The following is a 20653-nucleotide window of genomic DNA, read 5'->3' as shown; positions in this document are numbered from 1 at the left end:
ACGAGGCGCGCAATTCGTAGAATCTTTTACGCATGTAAAAGGGCTTCTCAACCCCCTCGATTTTTCTACGATGACCCAAAGAAAACGGATTGGGCTTTTTTTTGAGAGAGAGAGAGAGAGAGTGACCGAGTCAAACCTAGAGTCGTTCAGTTGCTCTGCTCTTCTTCGCCTTCATCCGCTGCACGCCGGTCTCAATCATCCTCGTAAAGAGTCCTCGTTGCACCAAGTCGGCGGTGACTCTCAACTCGTACGCCGTGGCACCGACATGGTCCATGTTGTTCCCCCGGAGGGCGACCTCCTTGAGCACCGTGGTCAACTCGGCGCCGGATTCGGCAATGTTTTTGGCGAGCTGGAGTGCGCGCTCCCGAACCTGGCCGACCGGGGCCAGCTCATCCACCATTCCCACGCGGTAGGCCTCTTCGGCGGTGATGGGGTCACCGGTGAACAACATCTTGCGCGCGCGCTGGGCCCCGACCTTGCGCACCATGCCGTGGTAGAAGCCGTTCATGGCGTATTTGACCTGCGTGCTACCAAAAAGAGCGTTGCGGCTGGCCACCGTGACGTCGCACATGTTGGCCAGGTCCATGCCATACCCCAGGGCGGTGCCGGCCACCGCCGCGATCGTCGGCTTGCGGTAGTCGTAGAGTGCGATCATCAGCTGGTAGGCGAGGTCGACGAACTTGGTGCGTTCGTTGCCACCCGCGTCGGTACCCTGCAGCACGTCGAGCGCCCATCCCGCGCAAAAATAGTCCTCGTTGCCCACCAAAAGGACTGCGGCGACCGCGTCGTCGTAGGCCCAGAGTTCGAGCGCCCGGATGATCTCGCGGTGCAGTTCCCAGCCCAGCGCGTTCCTCTTCTTGGGGTCATTCAGCTGAAGGATGCCCACACCATCTTCGACCAAGCGAAGGGCGAATTTGAAGTCGGCCATGGCGCAGAAGACAATTTTTCTCTTCCCAATGCGGCGGTGGGGGAAATTTGCCAATGTCAGTTTGACGACCTGATGCTGATGGGCCGCGGGTACATACTCCGTATATATACACTTTGACGCAAGAGAATTAACGAGTTGACCGCTCAGCTGAATAAGAAGCACTTCACTTCTATCCTCTCAGTGTAATCACGGTACCCTATGAAAACCAGCACCTCCCCTGGACCGCCCTCTCGGACGTTGTAGCGGGCGGTTTGACGGATGGAACGCAGGCTCCGGAAAGACGATTGGGGCAATTAGAAAGGGAGGGCAGATCAGATCCACTTCCCGGGGTCGAACCAATCATCATGTCATGGCCGGTCCCAAAGCATGAAGCCTCGGTTTGAAACATTCATCTTTGCTACCATGCCGGGACCGGGACCTCGACAGCGGCAGGAAAAGGCGGCACCGAGGATGGTGGGCGGCACACGGAAATCCTGCCAGCCCCAACTCAGACGGAGCTCAGGCTTGAATCGCCCAGGGTGGTTCTCCCTTCAGGCTACCAGGAAACTAATTAATTGCACAGGTAGCCAACTCAAAAACAAAAAGATCGCGTGTTCGTCGGTGACTTCGACGACTGGTCCTCGTAGAATGTATGAATGTGGTTGAAAGCCGTGGCCAGCGTGCAGTGTGTTCTCAGCTACCATATAATTGATGAATCTATTGGTCAAGATGGGCGTCTCCTGTGGGGTCGACGTTTTCCCTTCCTTAACGAGACATACATACACCTCTGGGTGAGGTGGCCGCCCTTTTCAATATGTTGTTATACAGCCCTTCCTAGACCCCCTTGGCTACCAGATATTTGCACGGCTTCTTTACCGGCAGAGCCTCCAATGAAAAAAAAAAAAAAAAAAAAATAATAAAAAATTGACAGATGCGGGTGAACAAGCTACAGGGTGATGGGCAGTCGATCGGCCGTCCCATTGTTAGCCCCTTTCGCAATGTTCAAGTCCAAAGCCATGGAAGCGCGCAGGCACACTTCAGCATTTCTCCTGAAGTCGTCGCACCACTGCAGCTTCACCGCAAGGCGCTGCTGCGAGCCAGTGGGGCCTAGATTGATCGTCGTGGTATCAGGCCCTTGTCCCTGATCGGGCATGTGTAGCAGCTTCCAAGACGAAGAAAAGACGTCTTCGATGATGGTGCAGTGAGACTTGTAAACGTCCATGGATTCTTGGAGAGTCTTCCACATGGTGATGATCAGAGGAGGCGTGTGTGCGGTCGACTGCAGCTTCATGCTTAGCTTCAAAATTAAAAAGGGGTAGGCAATGCAAGCCGGCCTGCGTATTAGGATCAGTCTGCCGCGCACTTCTTGTTTACAGCATCTTTACACTTACGCGGTCGGAGGAAGTTTTGAGAGCAGGTCCTGCGCTTGTAGCCTTCTCGTCAGGTCACAGATGGTCTGGATGCTGTCGTAGATGTTGCTTCTCGCCGCGCTCAGTCGCCGAGAGTCGTACGCATTGATGTAGCCCGGGTAGAAGTACGCCGTGGTAATTTCGTGCTGATGGAGTGCAATCCTGGCGCTGCTGTTTTACCCTTTCAGCATCGCGACACATCCAATGACCGAGTAGGGTATCGTACCTTTGGCACATAAGGAGAAAGTTCCGGAAGAAGACGGCCACGTTGCTCGTATGGGCGGGGAGCGGCGAGTCGGGAAACTCGGTCAGGAAAGTGGTGGACCACTTGTACAGATCGGACCGACACCTCTCCACGCGCAAGACAAAGTCGGAATGGTCGCTCAACGAGGCGATGGGCGTGACTTCGACGTTGTCATGAGGATACACCATCATCAGGAGGTCGGTCAACATGATGGCAAATCGGACACAGACGACGTGGAGCTTGGCCAAATAGCGTTGTGTATCAACATCGTGGATGAGGGAGCCCACGTATTCGCCCTTGTCCTCTCCCACACCCTCAGGAATCCAATCCAAGGCCATGCTGGCGTCGTAACTCTCTGGTATGATCTGAAGTGGTCGGCGCATGCCCAGGGAAAGGATCCGGTCGCGGATAAGGCAGCACCGCCACAGTCTTTGGGCCCTCTTGGCCCACGCCGGACTTGGATATGCTTGACCCGGCGACCGAGACCCTCGCAGCGCTTTGGTGTACTGAATGGCGATATTGAGCCAAAGAGTGTTATCCTGGTGCATACTATCCGCTGGAGCTATCAAGGAAAGCACCAAGGCCCCCTGCGCGATGGCCAAAGGGTCTTCCTCGGTTCGGAAATCGTAGAGATGCTGGAAAAGCAAGTTAGTTCGGTCGTCGCGCAATCCCTAAAGACGGGAGAATGCTGACCTTGGCACGTCGGAACAGGATCCGACATGCCTGCTCATGAGAGGCAAAGCCGCTATTCACCAAGGTCCCCATGGGGACTTTCTGGGGCCGTCAACGGACATTAGCCTTGATGCAGCACATAGCCTGAAGTCTGGTAGCGACCATCCCAGAGAGCCAAGGATACAGGCAACGGATGAGCAAGGAAAATGGCGCTCGCTTACCGTCGAGGCAGCGGCCAACATGGCCTGAAAGGTGAAGAGCGATAGCTGGTGTTCGGAGCCTTCAACACACTCTGGCTGCTGGTAGAGGCGCCAGAATGCGCACTCGTCGAAGATTGGAAGAAGTGGATGCACATAAAGAAAATGCTGCCTCATAAACACGTCCAACACGGCCTTGGGGGGCAGTGTAAAGCATCTCCGTTGTTCCAGAAACTTGACATCGTCCTGGTCGAGCCGGTCGAGCCTGGTACGCTTGAGAAAGGGGTAGGAGGTGGCATCGGCAGCATCTTTCCCCGGTGGGTAGGAAACAGAGGGACAGACGGGTTGTAATCCGAAGCCCAGCTGCTGCTGCAAAAAGCAATTTTCATCTAGGTCTACCCGGGAAGTCAGATAACAGCGCCTTGAGACCTGAACACAGGAAGAGGCGGGGAGAGGGGGATGTCGGCATGTTGGCGAGCTGGGGTCTTTGCTATAAACTCACATGAGGGCTGGATCTGGACTTTCGGTTCGGCCGGAGCCGGACTCTCGAGAGTAAATAGATCCCCTATACCCGAAGTCTGCGAAAGAGACTCAAACAGCTGATCGAAACTAATGTTTACAGGCTCGAACGTCCGCGGCTGTGGTCGCTCGCGAGCAGGACTCTGCGGTGCCGGACTCGCGACTGAGACTTCCACGCGCTGCTGCGCAGCGTTGGCAGTGGCAGGGTTTCGACCGTCCAGGTGGCGTCGGCCATCATCTCTGTCCGGACGAGATTAGGAGGTGCGTGCTAGCCTGGTGAGCCGCTGCTGTGCACTCACCTGCCATGGCTGCTTTTTTCTATGTCGCACGTGAAGCCGTCCAACGCGCATTTGGTGCATGGCCGAACGCCGTGTGAAAGATCGCAGCGCACCTTGCGGCGTCGGCAGGAAAAGCATGTCTTGATAGCTCTCTGTCTGGGGCTAGGCCGCTGGCTGGCGAGGCTCCCAAGCTGTGCTTCTGACACGGTCTTTTTCTGAAGATAGAATGTGGATCCCATTAGGCAATAATAGATTCATCGAGAGCCGGTTGGCCTGCGACACCCGTGAGGGCGAAGGACATGCAGTTGAGAGGCAGAATCTGGCCGCTGAGTGAGCAAAGAAACAAGATAGGAGAATGAAGGTGTCTTAGGTTTGGTCTCTCCAGCATGGCAGGCCAAGCAATATATACAGGATTGGGCTCCTCACCCCGCAGCGGGCCCCCCGCATCCAAGGGCTGGAGGGCGACATAGCGGCTTTAATGGGGAAGCCGAGGGGCAGGGGCTCACTAGGCTCACTAGGCTTAGCCCCAGACAGCCTAACGGCCCAAGTCTCCTTCACTTCTGGGGCCCAGGCACAACACCTATGTAGGTATGACCAAGTATGACCAAGGAGCTAAGGTACAAAGCAGATCCTTCGTGCACCTACGGTGACCAAGTAACATAACAGGATCCGGGAGGCATGCTCGATATGCCAGTTTCTATAGTCTTTCCGCACTTGGCTTTTGTCTAGCCAGGTCCCTTAAGTGCCGCCGCAGGATCTTGCCTGATGGGTTCTTCGGAACTGCGTCAATCCAGTGAACCCCGCCAGCCAGCCACTTGAATCTGGCCGTCCTGTGTCTCACCAATTCTTCAATGTCTTTGCTGGTGATCGTCGCGCCCGGTCGCTTCTGCACAAAGGCGCATGGCTTCTCATCACCCTCTTCGGTCAACTTGCCTATCACCGCCACATCTACCACGTCCGGGTGCTCAAGAATGAGAGCCTCGAGCTCGGCGGGGGCCACTTGATTGCCCTTGACTTTGATGAGCTCTGGGAGGTGATCAGTCAGACCGATGAGCACGATGATGCATTGGGTGGATCACCCTTACCTTTGATCCTGTCGACGATAAAGAAACACCCCGTGTGGTCGACGTAGGCCACGTCCCCGGTCCTCAGCCACCGGCCTTCGCGGTCTTCCACGAAAGTGTTCGCCGTCGCCGATGGATTCCGCCAGTATCCTTTCATGACATTGGGACCGCGAACCCACAGCTCCCCGGTGTGATCCGGCCCACGCTGCGTGACAGGGATGAATTCCTCGGTGCCATCCGACTTCTCCACCACCTGCATGATCCGGGCTTCGCAATTGGGATTGAGCTCACCCACCCCGCTGGAGTTGGAGTATTGCGTTGGGTCCCATCCCAACAGCGAGCTCGTCACTCTTGAAACCAGAGTCAGCATACGTTGTGCACTGTGCCCCTAAGGAGCAAAAGGGGTAGAACCGAGCTAGGGAGAAGAGGAGAGAAGGACAGGAATTCACTGCCACTTACTCGGTCATGCCCCAGCCCTGCTTTACGTTGACTTTGCCGTCCCAGACCTTCTCCAGCCGTTGACAAATATCTCGGCTCAAGGGCGCGGCGCCACAGGTCACGGCCGAAATGGAGCTCAGATCAAAGGTCCTGGTCGCAGGGTGCTTCACCAGGGCCACGGCAATCGGCGGAACGAGGGCGAGGTCCGTGATTCGAAATCGTTGGACGTTGTTCAAGACCTCCAATAGGTAGAACTTGGCCATGAGATAGACTGGGATCTTTCGCTGCAAGCCACAAGCGATATAGAGGGTCTGAGCCAGGGCATGATACAATGGCAAGTAGCAGAGCCACCTGGCCTTTTGGGTTCGCTCGCGGTGGTCGGGCCAGAGCGTGCTGAGGAAGTTGAGTTGCAACGTGTTGGCCACATAATTGCGGTGGGTGATCTCCACGCCCTTCGCCATCCCCGTGGTACCGGAGGAATAGTTGAGCGCGATGGTCTTGTCGCAGTCTCCAGGTCCATCTAACGTCGGCCAGGCATAATTCCTCGCTTTCACTTCCGGTGCCATCAGGGCGTCCCAGCTTCTGCACCCTTGTGTGACAGGTTCCCTCTCATTCGGATCAGCCTCCCAGAAAAGAGTGTCGTTGAGCAGGAAAATTCGACTGGGGTCTAGATCGCACAGCTTGGCCGCCTCGAGAGCCGTCTGGACAAGAACGTCTGCGCAGAGCACAACACTAGCCCCAGAATCGCGGAGTTGATGCGCAAGCTCCCTCGCCGTGTGGCTGGGGTTTGCGCCCGAGAAGACACCTCCCGCCATGACAATACCGAAGAAGGCCACTGGCACCGCCAACGAGTTGCCGGAAAAGACCACCACTCGATCTCCATCCTGAAAATGTGCGTGCCTCCGCAGCCCGATCGCCAGCCTCTGCGACCATAGCTTGAACGAACTTCTTGTTAACAAACGCTCACCTGGATGGGACGCATCCAAGAAGCATGGCTCTGAGCCCAGGTCGGCCTTTGCGTCGCCGAACACAAAGGTCGGAAACGAGCATTCGGGGATGTCAACCGACCAACGAGATCGGTAAGTCATGGGAGTCAACGTTCCCTTCTTTCCTGCCGACTGGTGCACTAGACACTATCGTCTGATTCAAAGGGCGGGGGAAGTCTCACAAGCAGCTGAGAACAAGTCAACCTCCTCGTCGCTGCTAAGCTGACAACGCTGGACGGCTCGGGCAAAGATAAAGTAGTCTGTGTATAGTTTGGACGAATAAGCCCTAAGGGATCCTGTATGCCTAGCAAATGCCGCGGCTGTCTCTGTTGACCACCGGGCATCCTCTCTCAACCATGTCCGCAAGGCTGTGTCGTCGGCTGTGTGCACATTTACCGATTCGGCCGAAGCTCAAAATCCAATTGGCTTGGGGCACCAGGAGCCAGACTCGGCCCAGAGAACCCCCACCCCGAGCGGGACGGAGTTGTCGTGCGCGAATCTGGGGGAAAATCCTGGCGCTTTGCGTGACGTACTCCATAGGTCTTCAAGAATTGACACCCTGCTCTCCTCTCAGTCTGCTTTCCTGGTGATCGGCCCTGTAGAGTTGACTGTCACGTTAGCCTTGCCTCGGAGATGAGTGTGGTGGTATGATGCACAAGGCAACAAGACCCTCTCTAATGCCACCACACCCCGCTGTCGCAATATAGAACCTGCCATGTGCCATTGCGAAAGATTCTGCTGCATGTACCTTGGAATCGCGGCATAGATCAACATGTCAAGGCTCTCTTTCCCTGTCAGCGACCTGATCGAAGGCCCAGGCCTGCTTGCTGCCTCCTTTGTGCTGGGTGTGCTTTTGCATCTGGGGTATTTCATCCATGGCGAGCACCATATGCTGGCCTATCGCTACTTCCAAGCCCTCCTGGCCTTGCCGGTAGTTGCCACGCTGGCTCTTGTGCGCCATGGCGTGCAGCCAGTCGCTGCGCTCGGCCTGGTTGCTGCGCTGACTGGTACCCTCCTCCTGGGGCTTTTTACGAGCATGGCTGTCTATCGCGGCTTCTTTCACCCCTTAGGATCATTCCCAGGACCGCTGCTCGCCAAATATTCGAAGCTATGGCATTTGTGGATCGCGTCGCGTTCTGTTCGCAATTTTGAGGAGATAGACAAGCTCCACCGAGAGTATGGGCCATTCGTTCGCATCGGTATGGATTCTTCCCATCCGGAAATCACTATGGTCAGCCGGCTGACGCCGACTTCTCGCAGGTCCCAATGAGTTGTCCATTGTCCATCCTGATGCCATGAAGGTGGTCCACGGGTCCGCTTCCAAATGTTCCAAGGGGACCTGGTACGATAGCACACCGGGATTGACCTCGATGCATAGCACTCGGTCACGGTATTTCCATGATCTTCGCCGTCGAAGCTGGGCCAAAGGATTCACTGCTCAAGGTCGGCTCATTTCTTGCGCTCCAGGAATCCAAAGACCATGAAATAACTGACCGCACCTGCACAGCGTTGCGAGACTACGAATCTCGAGTGAAGCTATTCACTCAATGTCTAACCCAACAAATCGCCGCTCGCACGGGTCAGCCGTTGAATGTCGCGCAGTGGTTCAACTACTATAGCTTTGACGTCATGGGCGATCTTGCATACGGCAAGTCTTTCGACATGCTTGAGACAGGCGGCGGCCATTGGGCGATTGACCTGCTGAACGACGGTATCTACTATATGGGGACCGTTGGCCAAGCCATCTGGGCAGTCATCCTCTTTACCCACGTGCCCATACTCAACAGGAACTTTCGCCGGTTCCTAGCATTCTGTGAGAAAATGATTGACGACCGGATAGCGATGGGGACCAAATCTCAAGACATCTCGACCTGGATCCTCAACTCTCCTTCCATGGCCGGCAGTGGTTATACAGACAAAGCATGGTTGCTGGGCGATTCCCGCCTGATCATTGTGGCAGGCAGCGACACCACGGCCGCTACCTTGACACATCTTTTCTACCATCTCGTCAAGGAGCCGGCTCACATCGAAACGCTCAGACAGGAGCTCGCCCCGCTCAAAGGAGAATTCAACTTCACATCTCTCCAGAAATTGCCCTTTCTCAATGCTCTGATCAACGAGACCTTGAGATTGCACCCTCCCGTACCGTCAGGGACTCAGCGTATGACCCCGCCGGAGGGTATACAGCTTGGAAACACCTACATCCCTGGAGGTGTCAACATCATCATCCCCTTCTACACCATGTTCAGAGGTGAGTGGACGGGCGGGAACCCCGACCTGGCTCGGTCTCTTGACCGACTGACAGACACTTACGCGCAAATAGCCGAAAGCTGCTTTGAGCGACCGACCGAATTCCTGCCGGATAGATGGTGAGTTGACGAGTTCGACAAGTAGTGTGGTGTTGAGCCCAGTGGGCATAGTGACTAATGATGCATGCTTCTATAGGGGTCAAGATTCCAAGTATTCGGACCATTCTGAGGCATTCGCCCCATTTTCAAGCGGTATGAATCAAGCTTGATGGCTCCCCTCCCCTCCAAATTCCTCTCTCCTTCTCCTAGCTCCTTAAGGAACCTTCCTCGTCGAGTGTGTACCTCATGAATTCTTCTCTCTGATCAACCCGATACCAGGCCCGTATTCGTGCATTGGCAAACAGCTGGCTCTGATGGAGCTTCAGTCGGTGTGTGCTCGCCTAGTTACAGAATTTGACGTGGCATCTGCCCCTGGAGAGGATGGCACAAACCTCTTGACCAACACGAAGGATTGTTTCACCATGCAGTTGGCCCCGTTGAACCTCTGCTTCACGCCGCGGAAATCGGAGGCGTCGTGAATGTCGTACGAGGCTTTCCGGAGAGCCATGATCAAGATCGAAGAAACCTGGCATGGAGCGAGTCGATGTATTAAGTGACAATGATATTACGAAATCCGGGCACACATAGGTATACCCCCTAAGTAGCCCAGTGAGGTCAAAATGAATGCTTTATTATCAAGGCCATCAAAAGATCCAGCCATCATCATCCTGGACTCACTGAGTGCCCCTCGATCGAGTGAAGCCGAAGATCTCGCCGTCACTCTACGGGCTTTTGCCCAACAGTTTTCGGTGCAGAACATTGTACAAGAATCCTGGACTGACAGGACCATCGGGTAAGCTCACTATTCATCGGGGCCATAGAAAGTCAGTGTACGAATCAACTAAAAATGCTGAGGAGGACACCTTCGATTCCCCGTTTGCGAGGGGCATTGATGCGTTGGAAAGATGCTCTGTTGTTCTATCCTAGGGGCATAGGATACCCTTTATACCTTGCGCTCAGGACGCCGTTGTTGCAGTTAACGTGAAAGGCAGAGCCCAAGTTCCTTGGGCGTTGCAGGGTGTAGAAGATTCTACAGACAACCGGTCAACACCTATCACAAGAGCATTCGAAATCTAGTATGGGATGTTTGACAGTTTGAATAGAACCGAAAACATAAATTGGGATGATCTTATACCCCATGTGAGTTGCTCTTCTGCTCGAGGCACGAGTCATGGACGACTTTCAAATTTGATCTGACTAGCTCCGGGTTTTTAAAGAGGAGGCCCGGTGCCATATTGTGTCGATGATCAAGGGACATCTCAGTCTTGCCTGGAAGAGTTCCCCGAAGCGTTCCCCGGTACTTTTTGTGTGTATAAGGTACAAGACATTCTGCTATTATCTTAGGTGCTTTGAACTAATTGCTTAAATAAACCACCTAATACAATGCAGATGGGTATTAGGAGAACACAACAAGAAACCGTCGCTGCGACGGGAAAGAACGAACACCCCATGGATTAACCATTCTTCCTGCGACATCTCGATCTCCACATTCCCGTCCCCACGTGTGTTTCTTTCCTCATGATTGGCGGGGCTGTAGACCTCGAGGGTCAAAATCCGGATGTCCTTAGACATTGAGCCAGAAGTGGAACCACTCATGCACAGTCGCTCCCTCGTACTCCTCTTGACCTTCGAAACCGCCGGTGATATTGCCCACCCAGCGTGTATAGCCGCCGGAGATGATCGGCGGCTGCCACGACACGGCCTTATTCACTACATCGGCTACAAAGGTACCTTCGTTAGTGGTGAACTCGATGTGAAAGCCACTTGGCTCTCCTTGCCGTGGAGCCCGAGGGTATTCAGAGTTTGCTCCAGTGGGCCAGACAATGATGCTACTGCACCCTGAGGAAACTATTTAGCCATCCTTGGCTAGGTAGCCGCTAACGTAGTCTTGATCGTTGGTGGCGATGGCATCGAACCAGACCCGAGAGTAAGGGCCGACTCGACCGTGGCCTCAGTACTATGTTTTCATCGATGCAGGGATACGTGCGATGCCCCAGTTGTACCATAAGATTAGGAGGGACTGCGCGGCGGAAAATCATAAATCTAGGGCGTCTCACTTTGTCACGATATCCTGGTCTGGTAAAGGACACTAACTGGCCGAGGATGTTCAGCTCGACAGTGGCTGCGCATCGAGAATAGCATTAGCTCATCCCACGTTCGGTAAAAAGCTCTTCGTTTTGTTCCGCGCTGTTAGTACCACACGCATAGTGTGCGGGAGCAACCTGATTTTGAAACGCGTGAGTGAGTGAGTAGCTAAGTTAGAGAGAGGTAGGCTAAAAAGGCTAAAAGGTCACCCCTAGAGCTCGGCCCGGAGGGGTCATCGGATAGTCTAAAGAACGGCGCAGCGGACACTTACCGAATTTAAAGTTATATTGCCAACGACCCCAAGCAGTGGGTCGTCAACAGTCACGACGTAGGAAGAGAGATCGTCCGCTCCGCTCCAGGATACTCCGGAGTCAGCATAGCTACCGGAGGTACCATCTCCCGAGGTGACTATGGTGGCATCCCCGCTCAGGAGAACCCCCTGAAAGATAGTCTGGTCCGGTATGAGGACGAATAGGAAAACATAGTTGGACGTCCCAACACTGATCGGGAATCCCAAGGTCGAGCTATCTCCCGAGACCATGATAATGGTGGCCTGTAACTGTCGGTCGTCCGAAACGGCGTCGAAGTACCACCAGTCGAAGCTTGTGGCTTGATCTTGTCGAGCTTCGGTCCGTCCAATGCGGTGCCGCTGGAGGTGAACTCGGCGGCTGACGGTCCGATTTGGAGTACAGGTGGATAAACATGCGTCTCCTGGCCGAGGACGGGAAAGACGCTCGCTATGCCGAACAGCAAAAGTGATTGGTAGAATTGCATGGTGACGACGGCCAACAGGGTAACAGTATCAAGTATTGACAAAATGAGCGTAAAGAACGTAAAAAGCTTGAAGAGTGTAGAGAACGACGATAGAAAACCCTTTGCGACAACAACAAGGAGAGGTGGCCAAGAGGCCGGTTTTATACCTCGTCGAGATACGTCCGACTAACAGATTGGAGTTTGCTTCTCTCCATCTTCGTTCTTGAGCCGACCGGCGTCGCTCAGTCACGGCAGCAATTTCGCAAAATAGATTCAGTTTGATTGCACCTGTGGCATTCTCGACTGCTAAGGGATCTGTCAAGTAGTCGGCGCGCTGGGAACCATGCAGAAAGGTACGAACTCTATCCAACGACTCCGGTTCTGGCTTTAGTGGTATTAAGCATAATTTAAGGAGACTCCCGCCGGTCCGTGTGCTCACGTGACTTTAAAGGACCTCGACGGCACAGCCTCGCGCCGCCATCTATCTATAGAGAGCTCGCATTTCGGCTGACCCCCGACTAGGATCGGTTGTGATAGACTTACTAGTGACGACTTTAGCTAGCATGCGAGATCTGATCTGGAGATTGGAGAACTAAATAAGTAGGAGTCGGTGGTAAGACGTAAACCTTACATCGCTATGGGGTGCATCTCTAGTGAGTGGCCTTACTCTCCTGTCTGGAGACTGCGATTTCTGAGGCTCGTAGAGTTTATCGGAAGTTTAAAGCTGGATTCTCTAGTATACCTCCTGCACTCTCTGATAAATAAGGATGTAAAAGGCCTCGTCCCTCTACCCAGTACATTCAGTAGCACTTCATCGAGATGAGTTAACGGTCAGCCATCCCACATCCCACATCCCCACGCCCCCGACGCACCTGGGGTTTGAACTAGCGATTGGCCTCACTACAGTAAACATGCGGGGAAAGATCATCATGATCCGTGGGGAAACCTTCTATTGGTGTGCACGGATCACACTCCTCGTAATTCCTGTAAATTATGTCGTAGGACCAGGAGACAGAGTGGACATCGTGGCGAGGATGCCGACAAAGTCCGCGCGGGACTCGGGCCTGGCTGTTATTCAGAAGCCCATCTCTTGATAACTCCTTCATGACAGTCGACTGTGGGCCCTTCTGTAAGTGTTGCCAGACACACGGTGTTCACTGGAGCCCAGACTAGCCGACAAAGTCCGTCCCTCGGCTTGCCCACAACTCAGGTCTTTATATGTGTATATACTCCGGACACGGGAGCACAAACCAGCCGAAAAAGTCCGTGTACAAGCCTCGGCTTGCCTGCTACTCAGGTCTTCAGATGTGTATATACGTAGTGGAGGAGGCCTTCAATGTCTCGCTTACTGATCAAAGCTGGCGCCCGTCCTAGGAAGTCAAACCGAATCCGCGATACCGAGTATCAGCTAATTGCTTGGTGTTGTACCTCGCCATGGGGTCTCAGAGTACCGACTTCATCCACACAGTGGGAGATGTGACGGCGGAGTTCTTGTCTCGCGTCGTGAACACCGATATCACGGAAATCTCGTCCGAGCGAATTGGAACAGGGCTCATTGGCGAATGTTATCGGTTTAAGCTCCAATATGCGCCAGGGGCCAGGGAAGGACCATCCAACGTGGTGCTGAAGACCGCCGCGGCCGACCCGGACAGCCGCTCAATCGGTAAATCCCGGAAACTGTACCAGCGCGAGGCGCATTTTTACTCCGAGGTTGCTCCCATGCTCAATGTGCCCTGCCTCGCCAAGTGCTACCATAGCGCTGTCGACGCGGAGCACGATGCCTTCGACCTAGTGCTCGAAGATGTTGACCCTGGCAAAACAGGTAACGACCTGGCTGGGGCGAGCCTGGAGCAAGCCCACCTCGCTCTGGTCGAGCTGGCGAGACTGCAGACGGCTTCAACAAAGAGCCAAAACGCCATGCCCGAGTGGCTCCACGAAGACCCAGTGCCCTCACAATCCCTTCATGAGATCATGTGGAAGCAGTTTGTGGAGCGCTACCAGGACAAACTGAAGCCTCAGCACCGTCAGGTGTGTGAAAGGTTTGTGGCCTGCCTCGATAGCTACTACCAGTCTTTCCGCGCACCCGAGACGGCCAAATGTCTCGTGCATGGGGACTACCGTCTCGACAACATGCTCTTTGGAGACAACCCCGGCCGGGGTTTCGTCGTGGTTGACTGGCAAACCATGTCCTGGGGTCCCGTCTTTCACGACGTGGCATACTTTCTCGGATGCAGTATCGAGTCCGACGTCCGCCGGGCTCACAGTGACGAGCTCCTGCGGGCATACTACGACGCTCTGGGCGCAAATGTGCCCTTCACCTTCGATCAGTGCCGAGAAGGTGTGCGCCGTCAGAGCTTCCTCGGACTTGGACGAGCTTTTCTGGCCCCCATGATCCTCGCGCGCACCGAACGTGGAGATGACATGTTTCTAACCTTGCTCGATCGGCTCGTCACGCAGATTCTGGATCTTGATGCCCTCGAAACTCTTCCGGCCCCGTCGACGCCCACGCCATTGCGGCCTGACCCTCAGGACGAACAAAGTCACCCGTGGGGAGAAGACCCTTCGCATAATGAGAGTTGGTACTTTGATGTCGCCGACCCGGAGCAAGCCACAGGGGTCTGGATCCGCCTGGGCGTGCTCCCTCATCAGCCGGGCTCGTGGTACACGGCGCTGATCTGTGGGCCGGGCCAGCCCACGGTAACGATGGTTGACTTCAACGTCAAGACTGTCACATCGGACCTGACCATCGACACCCCACACATCAAGGCCTCCCACACAGCCGTCTCCCCCCTAGAGCAGTACCGCGTGACGTTGACCGGCCTAGGAGAAGTATTCGACGACCCGGCCGATCTCCTCCGTCGACCGCGGGTACCAGGCCGCCAGGTACCCGTCGAGCTGGACCTGACCTGGCACACAGCCAGCACTCCATACAAGTGGCGCATGTTGGCTCGGTACGAGATCTCATGTACCGTCAGTGGCACCGTCAAGGTCGGCGAGCGCACTGTGGCCACCTTCAACCACGCCTGTGGCCAGCGCGACCACTCGTGGGGACCTCGTGACTGGTGGGGTGCCGATTGGGTGTGGACGGCCTTCCACCTGGAGGACGGTACACATCTGCACGGCGTCGAGATTCGCATGCCGAGGAGGCCCAAGATGGCTGCAGGATACCGACAAGACAAGGATAGCCCCATCGCCGAACTCACCGGTGTGGTGGCGACCGAGGAAGTGGCCGAAGAAACCCATCTGGTCCGGAGTGCGACTGTCAGTTACTCTTGTGCGGGCAAGGAGGACATCGTTCTCGACTTCGAGCCCTCGGGCAACGCGCCTCTTCTGCTCGAGTCGCCCCAGGACGGCCGCTTTTCCTACTTTCCACGCTCCTGGGCGAAAGTTCAAGCGCGCGATGGACGCAAAGGCGTCGGCTGGATAGAGTGGAACAAAGTGCAATATCAGTGATCTGCGCGGAAGACAAACTCGTTGGAGGTCACTGATAGATAAAAGGTGGTCTGGGTCCTGTCCCGCTCCGGAATGAAGAGTTAAATCATCTTTGGTCCAGAGTGTTGCCTGCCCGCGTGTGAGTGATTCGAAGGCAAAGTTGTAACGGAGTCCGTAGCACTTCGGTCGCTGTATGTTAATCGCAAGCCCCTCTGTTGGCCATCTTGGAACGGCCTAGCATGTGACTACGTAGCTACCCAAATGCAAGAGAGCACTCGACAGAGATTTCCCCTTGACATTCGCACAGTGTGCGTATCTCTGGAGATTTGCTAGGACAACCAGAGCCCTGTTCAAACCCAATTGGTATGGCCAAGGAAGCCAAGAAGAGTCCTTGGTCAAGCCCAATCCAACACCCTTTTCCCTTGGCGTTGAAGAATAATTTATTAAGGTGGGTCTACATTAATAGCTCTAGCTATATCTTAACGCCACGTGATACCACGTAACTAGGCCCTCATTATAGTGTGACTCAATGGAGGAATACTAGGAGCCGTAACTTTGATGCGGAAGAAAAGCTGCAGTGGTCGACCAACATGCTGTAAGATTTGATTGACATACGAGGTACTTTACAGTATCTTTACAATAGGTGATCCGGCAAACGTAATGCCAAATTAGAAATGACTTATTTAATTGGAAGATCTATTAGGGAGCACTACTGTATTTCTAGTAAAGTGCAACTCATTAAATCTTTGGCTTCCGGGAGAAGAAAGTTACAAATATGTTCGTAAAGGGGAGGGGATTTCGGAACGACTGTAAGACGGTCACCGTGCAGACAAAAGGATTGAAGTTTCCAGGAAGCAGTGCTTGGCTAAAACGGATGAGAGGTACAACTAGCAACTATAGCAGAGGCCTAAAGGAGTCCCCTGGGACCCGAACTTGCTTCGGGGGATCGGAATCGAGGGAGCGTGAAAGCACGGAGTATCCCGTTTTCCGCTCCGAGACAAAATCAACCCCTTCAGAAAACTGAGGCATAACCTTCAAGTTTCCGAGGTGTTTCATTGCAGTTCGATCGGAATAGATGCACGCAAAATCGATCCAAAGAACTCTGCGTCGATCGGTGAACCTTAGACCCAGCAGAGCCTGCCATACGCAGCCAGGAATCGGGATTAAGCCTTCAGGCGTGGTAAGATTTTTGGGGTCTCGTCACTTTCCCAAGCGTAGGAAACAGCTTCGTAGGCTGGAGCAGACTCTATTGTGATACTGACCAAGTTCCCCCAGAGTTCGCGTTCACGCAACCCACCTTTAAGCGTCAGCAGACGAATCGTGTTCGGTTGGCTCAGGCTTCGCCATTTGTACGAATCCATTCTCTGATCTTTGAAATCACTAATACGCAGCGCTATGGGCAAGAATAAGGCTCCAGTGGCCACGATATCTCGGCCGGTGCGCTACAGCGATCACTCAGTCTCCTCTTTTTAATGTTTGATTCCTCAGCGTGTGGGAAGTGTCCGCCTCTTCTCAACATGGCTGCGTTACTCCGCTCTAACAGATTGAAGGTTTACCTCTGCGTCTAGACAATTTTGCTGAAATATAATAATAAACGATAGATCGGCCGCTACCGATAGGGTCCTTTAAACATCTCATTTAGGTCATTGATTTAGGAAGAATTAGAGGGTTGTATACCGTAATTCTAGGAGGGTGTTGTAGGTAATCGTTGCGTAAGGAGCTCGTCGAGCAGAAAGAGATGAGGTCTGAGCACCTTCTGTAATCAGACTCGAGTTCGATTTTAAGACAGGAATTAGGAAGACATAGGGGCGTGATTTAAGGTCTAGAAGCTGGGCGGGTTGCTTATAGTGCCGTCCAAAGTGCTACTCCATCATCGACGATTGTATGCCTCTGTCAAAATGGTGGCACAGCCGCTTATATGGCTGAGAATTGTATGTGGCTGATTTGGCCAGTTGCAAGAAGCCTAGGCATTCGTCTGACTTCTTACCGAGGCCGTACAGTATTAGCAATACCGCAGGGAAATCCGCTCGTTGCTGTGTCCAACACCCTTCCTCCCGTCAAAGGTCGTTGTTAGGGTTAAATGCTCCGCTGATGGTATGAACCTGCTAACCACCTTGCAGCCATCTCTGTATTAGTGTATTGTTATCTCCTCGACCAGCCGACAAATGCATGTGCTCGGGACGATTTTGCGCCGGCAGACGGTGCCAGAGGCGGTTAAAAGGGGCTTCGCGCGGATTTTGCTGCGTTTAAATCCGTCCCACTTTCTGCCACATTGACACCACCACCACCACTACCATCCACAACCTCTTGGGGATGCAGATGGTGATGACCAATTTCGCACGGTTTCGCCCGGCGAGGCTTAGCGTCGAGCATGTCGTCCAGCTTGCTAGAAGCTTGAATGCCTTTTGCAGGCACTTCCCAGCCAGTGCCCAGAAACCCCGTCATTTCTTCAACGGCAGAGTTTGGACCCAGCCGTCTTCATGACGTCTACGAAGTAGCACCGGGATTAATTGGTTTCCTTTGCAGGTGAAAATAGCTTTGGGGATTGATATAAAATGCTTGAAGGTGGGCGAGCGTTTCGTCCTCGGGATATCCTGTCAATCACAACGTAAGTGCGATTGCAAACTCCAAGCCTGACACTCGTGGCTATCGCTGGTAGAGGGATTCTGCGCAATTCCTTTACATCGTCATCATGGGCTTTTTATACTCTCAACTATTCATCAAACCAGCTTACCCGAAGAGGTCTTTTGCCGGAGAGACTGTCATTGTGACTGGAAGCAACACTGGCTTGGGAAAGGAAGCTGCCCGGCATTTTGCTCGTCTGGGCGCCTCGAAACTAATCCTCGCGGTGCGGAACACCAAGGCCGGCGAAGACGCAAAGAAGGACATCGAAAAGACCACGAACTGCCACCGCGGCGTGATTGAGGTCTGGGAACTCGATCTCGCTTCGTACGACTCCGTCAGAGCGTTTGCCAACCGCGCATCCAAGCTCCCCCGTATCGACGTCCTGCTCGAGAACGCAGGAATCGCAGTCCAAAAGTATAGCCAGGCCGAAGGACACGAGCGCACCATCACAGTTAATGTCATCAGCACCTTCCTCCTCGCCCTGTTGTTGCTGCCGAAACTGAAGTCGACGGCCAAGGAATTCAAGACCAATCCGCGCCTCACCATCGTATCCAGCGAAGTGCACGGCTGGACCAAGTTTGCGGAATGGAAAGAGCCTCGGATTTTTGAGACCCTAGATGGCGAGAAAACAGCCAAGATGAATGAGCGGTACCAGACAAGCAAACTGCTAGAAGTTCTCGTCGTTCGCCAGATCGCGCCCCAGCTCACCGGATCAGGTGTCATCTTGAACTATCTTAACCCTGGCCTATGCCATTCGGAGCTCTCGCGCGATGGCTCCTGGGTGTTGGAGGTGCTGAAGTTCTTCCTTGCCCGCTCGACTGAGGTGGGTAGTCGAACCCTGGTGGCTGCTGCTGAGGCAGGGATGGAGTCGCACGGCAAGTACATGTCGGATGGAAAGGTCAACGAAAGCGAGCTCTCACCCTTCGTGAGAAGCAAGGATAGTGAGGTTGCTGGCGAGAAGGTGTGGAAGGAACTAAGCGATATCCTGGAGAAGATTCAGCCTGGGGTTACGAAAAATATCTGACGACTCGCAGAGGATGTTTCCACGAACAGCTGTAAAGCCACTGACAACGGTGACTTCTTCCACAGACATTGATACCATTGACGACTCATTCTCCCTCAAATGAGGGTTTTATTCTCCTGTTTAAGTAGAAGCGCTCCTTCGTGCTCTTTCTAAATCATCTTCCCTACCAACGAGCCTCATTCCTCTCCCCTTTCCCCTTCCCATCCCTCTCTCTAGTTTTCCCGCCGATTTTCATCAATCTTGCTTACTCTGTCTTCAGGCAGGTTTACCTTGCAACTGCAGCCACTGATACCCATCCCCTCGGCTGAAAGCACCCGTACCAGGCCAAAAAAAAGAGTCCGTCAAGCCGCGCTGGAGTCAAGGTTGGACGAAAAGCCCTGCCTTCCCCGGGTTCCAACTTACGCTGGGCTCGAACAACGCGGTGAAGATGATGCGGTTCGGGGTGCCAAAGAAATTAGACGCCAGGAACAACAACAAATGACAGCAAGCCTTCCAATGGGTTACTACATCTCTCTTGGTCGATTTTCATGATATGACTGCTGCTATTTGAGATTTGGGTGACTGCCGTGGACAGAATGGTTGGCTTGATTGTGCTTGCCTACGACCATGAAAAGACGGACGACGATGGACACAGAGAATGCCTAACAATCTGGACCTCTCGGTGACCGACGATGTCCTGCATTTTGAGAATCTGCTACTCGTTTGGTCTATTCCCGGAACTCGGTCTCAAAGATCCTTCATACAACTAGGCCTCTTTTTCATGTCGACGCATTCTAACGCTCTGGTTATTGATGACTTCGAGAACTTCTGGACTCAGTCGGTCTACTGATGGACCCCGGTGTCAACGACGCCTCAGACACCTAGGACTCTTGGTATGGAGACGCATTATGGTGCTTTGATTGTCAATCTCTGTTCGGCTCGACTCTCGATCTCGTTTCCACCAGAGACTAGTGGCCACTCGGAATTTTTTTGGGAGTGCAGGTGACAAATAGTGACATGGAAAGCACTTATACTGACGCCAAAGCTAGTACTGTCAAGTTCAGCCATCGTGTAGACAATCCAAATGATTTTAACTGAGGCGCTAGGATATATCTTTACCTCATGCCGCTCGGTATTTCTTGACGTTTTGTGCGTTCCTAGACACCTGTGTTATACGCTTACTAGATATTCAGACGCCTGCATCTGGTCTTCTCAAGTACTCATTGTACGTTTGCCCATCACATCCAACCCCCATCCATTCCAGTGCTTTTTAAGGCATCATGGGTTCAACGACGCCACCGGCCAACGTTAAGCACCCCAAGCAGACGCCCTCGGACCCTTTTTATATGGTGTCATCATCCGCAGTAGTTGTCGTAGAGATACGCTCAAAACTGACGCCAGACGTTGGTCTTCCCTCGCAACGTGGGCCTATGGCTTTATGAGCCGTGGTATTCCCATTTCCATCACTTCGACATCCTTCTAAATAACTTTTACTGTTCTCTTCTGCTACCTAACTCCTTGATTGGAAGTATTTCAACCCTTGAACCTTCGGGTGAAGGTGATGAAGAATGCCTCCGAAAAGCTTAGCAGATAGTCAGCTATAGGGGGCCATCTCAGGTCCCTCAGGTGAGTTTTGACATTTCCTTCGTGGACCCTGACCTCCTTCGGCCCTGGTCGTACTGCCCGGGGCGCC

The 20653-nt window shown here is 53.7% G+C and overlaps 7 protein-coding genes across 7 annotated transcripts; 3 read left to right on the top strand and 4 right to left on the bottom strand.

Annotated features, from left to right (window-relative positions):
* Positions 1-136: 136 nt before the first annotated feature.
* Positions 137-928, bottom strand: A1O5_05198 (uncharacterized protein; the record flags this gene model as incomplete). Its single annotated transcript, XM_007745800.1, has 1 exon — positions 137-928. The coding sequence occupies one exon, from the start codon at positions 926-928 to the stop codon at positions 137-139; it is 792 nt and encodes a 263-aa protein (XP_007743990.1).
* A 1366-nt stretch (positions 929-2294) lies between these two features.
* On the bottom strand, positions 2295-4254 carry A1O5_05197 (uncharacterized protein; the record flags this gene model as incomplete). The annotated part of the gene is made up of 6 exons (XM_007745799.1): positions 2295-2478; positions 2543-3195; positions 3254-3334; positions 3454-3824; positions 3932-4188; positions 4244-4254. 6 exons carry the CDS (start codon positions 4252-4254, stop codon positions 2295-2297), a joined length of 1557 nt encoding a protein of 518 aa, XP_007743989.1.
* A 669-nt stretch (positions 4255-4923) lies between these two features.
* A1O5_05196 (4-coumarate-CoA ligase) lies at positions 4924-6816 on the bottom strand (the record flags this gene model as incomplete). Its single annotated transcript, XM_007745798.1, has 3 exons — positions 4924-5252; positions 5312-5640; positions 5750-6816. The coding sequence occupies 3 exons, from the start codon at positions 6814-6816 to the stop codon at positions 4924-4926; spliced, it is 1725 nt and encodes a 574-aa protein (XP_007743988.1).
* Positions 6817-7486: 670 nt separating this feature from the next.
* On the top strand, positions 7487-9087 carry A1O5_05195 (uncharacterized protein; the record flags this gene model as incomplete). Its single annotated transcript, XM_007745797.1, has 4 exons — positions 7487-7913; positions 7975-8157; positions 8222-8965; positions 9038-9087. The coding sequence occupies 4 exons, from the start codon at positions 7487-7489 to the stop codon at positions 9085-9087; spliced, it is 1404 nt and encodes a 467-aa protein (XP_007743987.1).
* A 1539-nt stretch (positions 9088-10626) lies between these two features.
* Positions 10627-11688, bottom strand: A1O5_05194 (uncharacterized protein; the record flags this gene model as incomplete). The annotated part of the gene is made up of 3 exons (XM_007745796.1): positions 10627-10891; positions 10945-11012; positions 11419-11688. The coding sequence occupies 3 exons, from the start codon at positions 11686-11688 to the stop codon at positions 10627-10629; spliced, it is 603 nt and encodes a 200-aa protein (XP_007743986.1).
* A 1646-nt stretch (positions 11689-13334) lies between these two features.
* A1O5_05193 (uncharacterized protein) lies at positions 13335-15353 on the top strand (the record flags this gene model as incomplete). Its single annotated transcript, XM_007745795.1, has 1 exon — positions 13335-15353. One exon carries the CDS (start codon positions 13335-13337, stop codon positions 15351-15353), a length of 2019 nt encoding a protein of 672 aa, XP_007743985.1.
* Positions 15354-18024: 2671 nt separating this feature from the next.
* Positions 18025-18981, top strand: A1O5_05192 (alcohol dehydrogenase; the record flags this gene model as incomplete). Its single annotated transcript, XM_007745794.1, has 1 exon — positions 18025-18981. The coding sequence occupies one exon, from the start codon at positions 18025-18027 to the stop codon at positions 18979-18981; it is 957 nt and encodes a 318-aa protein (XP_007743984.1).
* Positions 18982-20653: the final 1672 nt, after the last annotated feature.

The sequence above is a fragment of the Cladophialophora psammophila genome (genome assembly GCF_000585535.1).
Source record: "Cladophialophora psammophila CBS 110553 chromosome Unknown aczJe-supercont1.7, whole genome shotgun sequence".
Taxonomy (NCBI): Eukaryota; Fungi; Ascomycota; class Eurotiomycetes; order Chaetothyriales; family Herpotrichiellaceae; genus Cladophialophora; species Cladophialophora psammophila.
Note: the sequence above shows the minus strand (reverse complement) of the source record. Positions and strands in the feature narration are given on the sequence as shown.